At 43.7% G+C, this 9,982-nt stretch overlaps 1 protein-coding gene across 7 annotated transcripts in view; it reads right to left on the minus strand.

Moving 5' to 3' along the window:
- The window catches only part of LOC126210368 (zinc finger protein 596-like), a 206,381-nt gene extending 205,709 nt beyond the window's left edge, over nucleotides 1-672 (minus strand). For all 7 annotated transcript variants that reach the window (XM_049939586.1, XM_049939591.1, XM_049939587.1 and 4 more), the window contains exon 1: nucleotides 526-672. In XM_049939586.1, coding sequence (XP_049795543.1) covers nucleotides 526-534 — 9 coding nt within the window. In that variant the 5' untranslated portion in view covers nucleotides 535-672. The remainder of the gene's footprint in view (nucleotides 1-525) is intronic.
- Nucleotides 673-9,982: the final 9,310 nt, after the last annotated feature.

The raw sequence follows: 9,982 nt of genomic DNA on the forward strand, positions 1-9,982 counted from the left end.
AGGCTGCTACATTTGTTGCCAGTATGTTCGAATAACACCTAAGTACAGCGGAGATGCTTCGGAATTCAAATGGCAATCACTGAAGGGTATACGACGTTCTTTCCGAGGAACACTAATGAGAAAATTTAGAGAACCGACATTTGTAGCTGACTGCGGAGCAGTCATACTTCTGCCAACATAAATTTCGAGTAAGGGCCACGAAGACATAACAAATTACGGTTCGTACAGAGGCATAAAGACAGTCATTTTTCCCTCGCTCTATTTGAGAGTCGAACGAGAAAGGAAACGACTAATAGTGGTTCGTGGTACCCTTCGGGACACACGATTGCTTGCGGTGCATGTATGTACATGTAGACATATGAACTACTCAGAAGTAAGTCTCGTATGAACCTACTGAAATTTATTGTAAACCATAATCTACCCGACGTAAACAGTAGCAAAGTTCGCCCGGCATCTGTGGCACACTGTGTAATATTAGATCACACAGACCAAATAGGGCTATGTTGTTTTTACGATAAAACTAACCATTTCCATCGCGAATGCTCAGAAGTTCAGCTCTTTCACAAATTTTACGCCAAAACAGGATTACTTCTCAGATTCACAGCGCTTGAATCTACACACGTCTTTTCCCAATTCTGTAATCTGTAAACTGATAAGAGATAACGAATTTAACTGAAGTTCCAACGGTTGGTAAGGGATGCGCTATTAATCGATTAATCGTAATTATTCTGGTAATCGATTACGGCTACATCAATACGACTTTCACGCCATTATTTTACATAATATTACCCTTATAATTAATTATTTCAATTGTCTCTTTTTTTCTTCTAAAGTTGACTTGCGCTTTATTACGGAAAGAAGTGCGACTGCCCCCTACATTGAATAACTCATCGTGTTGGCACAAATTATTTCGTGTCGACTGTGTTTTGTTTACGATTGCTACCAACATCAACGAGCTAACAGTAGTAGTGTGGCGAAGTCTGAAGCGTCACAATTCTCAAATAAATAACTTAACATGTGTGTTTGGACATGAATGTCTCTATGAAGTGCTTTCACAGAAGCTTGCTACTTCTGTTATTTATACCATAGCTATGGATACGTACGAGTTGCGCGAATGCGTGAGTTTACGCTCATACTGGCATTTCCACAGCGCGCCTTTTGAACCAGTGGCCACGAAATGCGCAGACAAGCCGAGTAGTGGTTACTTTCCATTAACTCTGTTAATATTATACCCAAAATGGAATGAGTAGCCAATGGAAAAGCGCAGAAGAACAGAATCCGCGCAAATCACAGCATACTGCACTGCTGTACTAAAAACAGATTTTCGGTCGTCCTGTACAGCAGTTGCAGCATTCTGACAAACGAGAGCCTTCGATGCCATCCTATAACCAATATACTTTATGCAGATTATTCTGGTATATACACATTCTTTAAGAAAAAAATTAACTCACTCTATTTTATAATACTTCAGATATGGCAGTCCGGCTGTTAAGGCATTAATATTACAGTGCATCAGTGGACCATATACGATGTTGACTATGATTTGGTGGATTCTTTGAAACTCACACTTCCTCTTTTAAATCCGTTTTTTCTGTATCCCATCAGAAGTATGCTTTCGCTTATCTTTTTTTATTTTACACATGTCCAAAGCATTTTATGAAGTTCTTGGAGCCTACTGGTAACCTATTAAGGTGCAAGCCATCTTTTTTAAAACGGTTCAAATGGCTCTGAGCACTATGGGACTTAACTTTTGAGGTCATCAGTCCCCTAGAACTTGGAACTACTTAAACCTAACTAACCTAAGGACATCACACACATCCATGTCCGTAGCGGTCGCGCGGTTCCAGACTGTAGCGCCTAGAACCGCTCGGCCAATTCGGCCGGCATGAATGCAGTGGCAGCACAGTGTGCTGTGGTTTTTGCGTATTCTGTTCATTTGCGTTTCTGAGTTGGTTATATTAATTACTAACTTCTGTATACGTTCAAAGCAGTTATTGGAAAATAGCCACCCCCGGCCGCCTCTGCGCACATCGCCAGTGATTCAAAAGGCACGCTGCTGAGTATTCAAAGACACAAGACTATAGCATATTTTAACACATACACAATACACATTTTTGCAGAGCTACGAAGCAAAAACTTAACCAGCTATTGAACTTATTACCTTTACTTTTCAAGTACATTATTTCACTTAGCAGGCTATGAATAATATTTCACCGAGTATTTTGCATCTTTCTGAGACAGTGAGATGATGATGACATACCTAAATAGCTTTATCTTCTGGTACTGAATTTGTGGGTGTCGCCAAAAGAACATCTGTGAGTGCACAATGAAATGCAGCATTATTCTGTGGCGACGAGCGCACGGACAATCTGCTTTACTCTTTGAGTTTTATTAGTATTCTTCGTATTCACTTAGATTTTTCAATTGATTGGTGTTTGAGCTTTAGGAAATAAATACTTATTGCCTGACTACTACGTTGCATCTCTTTAGCAGACGGCGATAAGCTGTAGTTGGTTAAAAATTTATACCTGTCCTAAAAAATACGTGGACGAAAGAAAGCTGAACAACGAAGAGCTGTCGAGGAAAGTTGTGAAATCAGTTGATTGTAAACAGCCAGTTGTATTTTATACTGATAAAAAGCCCTGCTAACTCGTTGCTTGCATCTCAGTCTCCTTAAAAGTTCTGTAGTGAAAATAAAATATGGATTACAAAAATAATTTACGTTCTGCTGTATATACTTCGGAAAACGAAAGACAGATGGAACAGCGTTATCTCCCCGCCTTCTGCAATTTACGTAGCTCGCAAGGAAAGAGCTTTCTTCGAAACGTTCACAGCATAGAAAATAGTTTTCTGTCTGTCGGAAACCTTGCTTGTGACAGCGTTAGACCATTTTTCCCCCAAGCGCCATTCGAGTGGAATAGTAGAGAAGTAGTATGATAATGGTTCGATGAACCCTCTGCCAGGCACTTAAGCGTGAATTGCAGAGTAATCACGTAGATGTAGATGTAACAGATGTGACTCTGAAACAGGAAACCTTCAAATAAATGCGTGATTATTATATTATTACCATGTTATAGATGTTTATCAGCCAAGTGTCTTACCATACAAAAGTCTAAATATATGCACGTACGTGTGAATTCCCTTTCTGGAATTTATTTGTACAATAAAACGCTGCACAGCTCTTCACCATTTTTCCTGGTTAGACTGGAATATGTAGACAGTACAATTAAAAGTAACAAATATTGTATCTGTGCCCCAACGAATACATAATGTTCGATCTGTATCTCTATCAGACTCAATACAACTCTACTCAAATCACCACAATGGCCGCAACACAATGGAAAACGGCGTCCAGTCGAAGGTTAAAGGATCGCGCGATTGCAGTGCCGTCGCCGAGTCGAGTTATTTTTGTGTTTTGTGTCCGCCTGACAGTAAAACTCGGCGACTTGCTCACGAGCTGCCTTCTCGGGAAAAACTCGCTAGTGTCAGACTGTTTCTCTTATGGCGCAGAGCTGCCAGGGAGTGGAGAAATTGTGAATCCCTACTCGGGGGATAGGGTGCCCCTACACGGCGAGACAGAAGGTTGCCAATAGGACCGGTGTTCGTATTCTCAGAGACACTGTCCCACAGTTCAAAAAAATGGTTCAAATGGCTCTGAGCACTATGGGACTCAACTGCTGTGGTCATCAGTCCCCTAGAACTTAGAACTACTTAAACCTAACTAACCTAAGGACATCACACACATCCATGCCCGAGGCAGGATTCGAACCTGCGACCGTAGCAGTCGCACGGTTCCGGACTGCGCGCCCAGAACCGCGAGACCACCGCGGCCGGCTGTCCCACAGTTGCGCGGTGCAAGATGCCGTATCTTGAATATTGATGTGACCTGTGTAACTTTCCAGTTTTTGGGTACGGATCTTTCGTCGAGCGAACGGTTTTATATGATTGTCACGTATGCAGCTAATGCATCAGCATACTCTGAAAAGAACCTAATTGGTATACAGTCGCCGGCCGGTATGGCCGAGCGGTTCTAGGCGCTTCAGTCTGGAACCGCGCGACCGCTACGGTCGCAGGTTCGAATCCTGCCTCGGGCATGGATGTGTGTGATGTCCTTAGGTTAGTTAGGTTTAAGTAGTTCTAGGTTCTAGGGGACTGATGACCTCAGATGTTAAGGCCCATAGTGCTCAGAGCCATTTGAACCATTTTTGGTATAGAGTCTGGACCAGAAGCCTTGCGTCTATTAAGTGATTTATGTTGCTTCGCTACTCCGAGAATATTTACTTCTACGTTACTCATGTTGGCAGCTGTTCTTGTTTCGAATTCTGGAATATTTACTTCGCCTTCTTTTGTGAAGGTATTTCGGAAGGCTGTCTTTGGTAACTCTGCTTTGGCAGCACTGTCTTCGATAGTATCTCCTTTGCTGCCGCGCAGAGAAGGCATTGATTATTTCTTGCCGCTAACATACTTCACATACGACCAGATCTCTTTGGATTTTCTGCCAGGTTTAGAGACAAAGTTTCGTTGTGGAAACTGTTAGAAGCATCTCGCATTGAAGTCCGCGCTAAATTTCGAGCTTCTGTAAAAGATCGCCAATATTGGGGATTATGCGTCTGTTTAAATTAGGCATGTTTGTTTCGTTGGTTCTGCAACAGTGTTCTGACCCGCTTTGTGTACCAAGAAGGATCAGCTTCGTCGTTTGTTAATTTATTTGGTATAAATCTCTCAATTGCAGCCGATGCTATTTCTCTGAATTCAAGCCACATCTGGTCTACACTTGTATCATTAATTTGGGAGGAGTGGAGATTGTCTCTCAGGAAGGTGTCAAGTGAATTTTTATCTGCTTTTTTGAATAGGTTTCGTTTCGTTTATTTTTGGAGGATTTGAGGGTTACAATATTCAATCTCGCCACGACAAGCCCTGTATCCGTTTTGATGGTCGTTATTAACTCAGCATTATTTGTTGCTAAGAGGTCAAGTGTGTTTTCACAACCGTTTACTACTGCCGTGGGCTCGTGAACTAACTGCTCGAAATAATTATTAAAGAATGTGTTTAGCACAATTTCGGATGATGTTTTATACGTACCTCCGGAATTAAACATGTATTTTCGCCAACATATCGAGGGCAAATTAAAGTCACTACCAACTATGAGTATGAGTCGGGTACGTGTTTGAAATCAAACTCAAGTTTTCTTTGAACCTTTCAGCAACTGTATCATCTGAATTGGGATTCAATTATTATTTTATTCCGGTTGCCAACAATGACCTCTGCCCATACTAACTCACAGGAACTATCTACTTCAATTTCGCGACAAGATGAACTACTTCTAAAAGCAACAAACACGCCATCGCCAACCGTGTTTAGCCTATCCATTCGGAACACCGTTAGGTTCTTCGCAAAAATTTCGGCTGAGTTTATGTCCGGCTTTAGCCAGCTTTCAGCGCTTGTAACGATTTGAGCGTCAGTGCATTCTATTAGCGCTTGAAGCCCTGTTACTTTCCCATCAAAGCTACGACAATTTACAACTGTTACACCGATGGTTCCTGTATCTATGTTCTTCCTGTGTTCGGCCTGCACCCTTTGCGGCCGAAGACCTTCTTGTGTTTTCCCGAGGCCCTCTAACCTAAAAAACCGCCCAGTCCACGCCACACAACCCTGCTACCCGTGTAGCCGCCTCCTGCGTATAGTGGACACCTGACTTATTCAGCGGAAACCGAAAACCAACCACTCTTTGGCGCAAACGAGGAATCTGCTGCTTACACGGTCGCAAAACCGTCTGAGCCTCTGATTCAGACCCTCCACTCAGCTCAGTACCAGAGGTCCGCAATCGGTCCTGTCGACTATGCTGCATTGGTCAGCTCTGGAAGACTGGCAGCCTTTACCACTTCTGTTAGCCGCTCAAAACCAGAAAGAGTCTCTTCTGATCGAAAGTGACACACGTCATTGGTACTAACGTGAGCAACCAACTGCAATTGGCTGCACGCTGTGCTCTTCATGCCATCCGGAGGACCCTTTCCACATCTGGAATGACTCCACCCGGTATGCACACGGAGTGCACATTGGTTTTATTTCCCTTTTTCGCAGCCATGTCCCTAAAGGGCCCCATAACGCGCCTAACGTTGGAGCTCCCAATTATCTGTAATCCCACCCTCTGTGATTGTCCGGATCTTGTACGCTTAGTGGTTTCCTCTGAAACAGGACAGGTGACAGCATGTGGCTCAGCAACAGCGTCAGCCACAGACTGCGCCTGGAACCTTGTTTGTCAGACAAACCGGGGAGGCCTTACGTGCGGCCGCCTGGGAAGTCTTTCGCCGCCTGCTTTGCCCCGGGGCGACCTCCCACTGAAAAGACACCAGTCACATACCGTTTAAGATGCGACACATCAGGCAACTGATTCTCGATAAGAGCTACGCATGTCCACCGTAACAAACCCGCAACTAAGGACGGCGAAAAACATCTACGGCGCACTAAGAGGGCAAACACACAAAACAAGGATCGAGATAAAATCTCCAGACCACGATTGGCCAGTCGTCTGGAAAAACATCTCGGAACAAGCAATACCGGAGCACGCCAGATCTACGTGGTACAAAGTAGTGCACAACACCGTACCGACCAACGAGAGGCTGGCCCTAATCCGTATAAAAGAATCGCCCAACTGTGAAACCTGCAACGAAAAGGACACCGTAGAACACCGATTCCTATGCACGGCGACCAGCAATATGTGAGACACAAGCAGGAAAATGATAGCCCACATAAACAGAAATGACCCACGTACCACTGAAGTCACGGCACTCACCGTCCCTGGTGCGAAACCGTTCCCTAGGCCAAAACGAACGGCCACGATGTGGATACTCGCATAGCCAAAAGGCAGTCAGACAGCGTGCAGTTCCTCACGAACTTGTGGGAAGAGCACGAGAAGGCAAAACAACACGCCAAATACCGTGAGACTTTCCACAACTTCCTGGAGATCCCGCTGACCGCCGCCGTCACCACGCCGCCGCCACGTGACGTGTCCACGTGTCCGCCGCCGCCACAACCCCCCCCCCCCTTCCCCACGCCCATGTCGCAAGCACCAATAGTGATACGTGTGTTAAAGTGTTAAAAAAAAGTGACAGTGAAATGTGTTATAAGACGTAAAAGTTTCCCATATCGTGCCAGTGCAACCATAGCTTCGAGTAATTTTTTTTTTCTACCTTCCTCGTGTGCAATCGAGAGGTGTGCCGCACAGTGAGTACCTCGATATGATTATAGTTCTATCAATGCAACAAATTAGTGTTTCATGTGCGTATATATGTCTTTCTTTCCACCATGAATAGTTTCCTTCCCTCCTTTCAGTCTTCTTTACTCTCGCTCACCACCTGTATCAAACTAGCTCTACGATTGCTCCGTCCACTGCTTCCTAGTGTATTGCTCTTCGCTCAATGTGACAAAATGGTTTTAATAATTCGTTATAATGATAACGTTCTTTTCCTTCTCAGTTTTTATTATGGTTCGTTTTTTTCTATGTTAAGATAGTTATTCATGAGTGTTCTCCTCTGGATACCACTTTGTTCACCAAATAACGGCTGACAGTTGATACATTCGTTATTATTTCTGTCAACTTCATTTCATGTGTAGTGTATACTCCACTACGGATTGGCTTTCAAGGCCCAACGTAAAATGCCTCGCATTTTTGTTTTCCAACAGTAGATTTAATAAGAAAATACTACAAATACAACATTATTTTAAAATGGATAGAAACATCCACAACTCTCTCTCTCTCTCTCTCTCTCTCTCTCTCTCTCTCTCTCTCTCTCTCTCTCTACATATATATATATCAACTAGTAATAATCCCTTAAAATAATTTTTTATTTATCAATTATTCTGAGTAACTAACTAGATCTTGCAATCAATGCTTTCTTCCAAATTCCTTCTGCCACATGTACAAATGTAGTGTACCAAGACTCAGAAAACGCTAAACAGATATAATAAACAGCGTAAGAAACTAATAACCAATCAGTCTGACAGACACTTGAAAAATATAGAAGACCAATGAAATAAATACCAGGACAATAACAGAAAAATAAAAGCACAGAACGGATTATCTCATCGGAACAAGTAAACTGTTTTTGCAAAACGAAAATTGTTTTTCTGTAAATAAAAGTTTATAAACGTTTAAAAAATGGCAGCACAACAGGCCGTATCACCAGACTGACGTACAAATTCGCGGTGAGGGTGCGTGGAATAACCACGACAGTGCCGCTGCTGTCATATGAAATCGCATCCCGGACCATTGCCCAACGTGTCTAGACTGCTGACAGGTTGGCTGCAGGCCCTCGACTGGGCTCCTCCTAACCAACACACCTCCATCACTCGCACACATGCAGAACCAGATCTCATCAGAAAACACAACAGACCCCCATTCCACCTTGCAGTGAGCTCTCGCTTGATACCACAGAAGTTACAAATGGCGTTTGTTTGGGGTCGCGGTACAGGGCATCTAGCTCTGAGCTGTCACTGTGCTGCTGATACTGTTGCTGCAGGTGCTGTACGATGAGCCAGAGCCGTATGCCGAACACGAAGGTCTTCCGTCTCCGTAGTGCCACGTGGCCATCCGGAGACAGGTCTCCTTGTGACCGTACAATCCCTAGACCACGCCACCAGCAATCACGTACAGTGGCTACATTCCTGCAAAGTCTGTCCGCACTATCACAGGATCACACGACCCCGTTCAAACTCAGTGAGGTGTTGAAAATGGCGTCGTTGTCGCCTTAAAGCCTTTCTTGACTAACATCAACTCTCCAGGTCCAGCCTGACAGGTAAGCAACGCTCACGACTGTTGCAGCATACAGTGGGCCGGGACACAGCTCTCATCTGATATACATCTACAGAAAGACAAGTTAAATGGTTATCTTTTTCTGTATTTTCCTCATAATATACTTATTAAATAACGGGAGTGTTTTTCTGTTTAAGAGGCTTAATCTTGCGTTTTTGTAAGTATAAATCCATTCAGTCTGTAGCGCAGTAGTTTCTCATTTGTTTCGTTTTTAAGGCAATCGTCCGTTCGTTTAGTGAGCCAGCCGGTCACGCAGGCAGCAGCTCTCAGCTGATTCGCGTCTGCAGAGCGGCGAGTAGTGCATTTAATAAATTTCGTGCGTGTTTTTCTGTTTAAGAGGTTCAGTCTCGCATTTCTATAAGGGTGAATGCACTGAGTCTGTAGCGCAAAAGTTGCTCACTGAACAGCCAACTGCAGCTCACTAAAGAAAGCATCAGCGTCAGTTGGCGACACATCAGGAGGGCAGCAAGTTGCATATCAAGGATTCTGTCTGCTTTTATAGTTTACTTCTTCAGTTAGGCTTGCTACGATGGTTGAGTGACTGTAGTACAAGATGACTTGGACTGGATTTGTGATTGGTGTAAAGAATGACAACTAACTCTAAATATAGATAAATGTAAATTAATGCAGATGGATAGGAAAAAGAATCCCGTAATGTTTGAATACTCCATTAGTAGTGTAGCGCTTGACACAGTCACGTCGATTAAATTTTTGGCGATATGAAGTGAGACAAGCATGTAACGGCAGTTGTGGGGAAGGCGGATAGTCGTCTTCGGTTCATTGGTAGAATTTTGGGAAGATGTGATTCATCTGTAAAGGAGAACGCTTATAAAACACTAATACGACCTATACTTGAGTACTGCTCGAGCGTTTGGGATCCCTATCAGGTCGGATTGAGGGAGGACATAGAAGCAATTCAGAGGCGGGCTGCTAGATTTGTTACTGGTAGGTTTGATCATCACGCGAGTGTTACGGAAATGCTTCACGAACTCGGGTGGGAGTCTCTGGAGGAAAGGAGGCGTTCTTTTCGTGAATCGCTGCTGAGGAAATTTAGAGAACCAGCATTTGAGGCTGACTACAGTACAATTTTACTGCCGCCAACTTATATTTCGCGGAAAGACCACAAAGATAAGAGATTAGAGCTCGTACAGGGGCATATAGGAAGTCATT

This window comes from Schistocerca nitens, chromosome 10, assembly GCF_023898315.1.
Source record: "Schistocerca nitens isolate TAMUIC-IGC-003100 chromosome 10, iqSchNite1.1, whole genome shotgun sequence".
NCBI lineage: Eukaryota > Metazoa > Arthropoda > Insecta > Orthoptera > Acrididae > Schistocerca > Schistocerca nitens.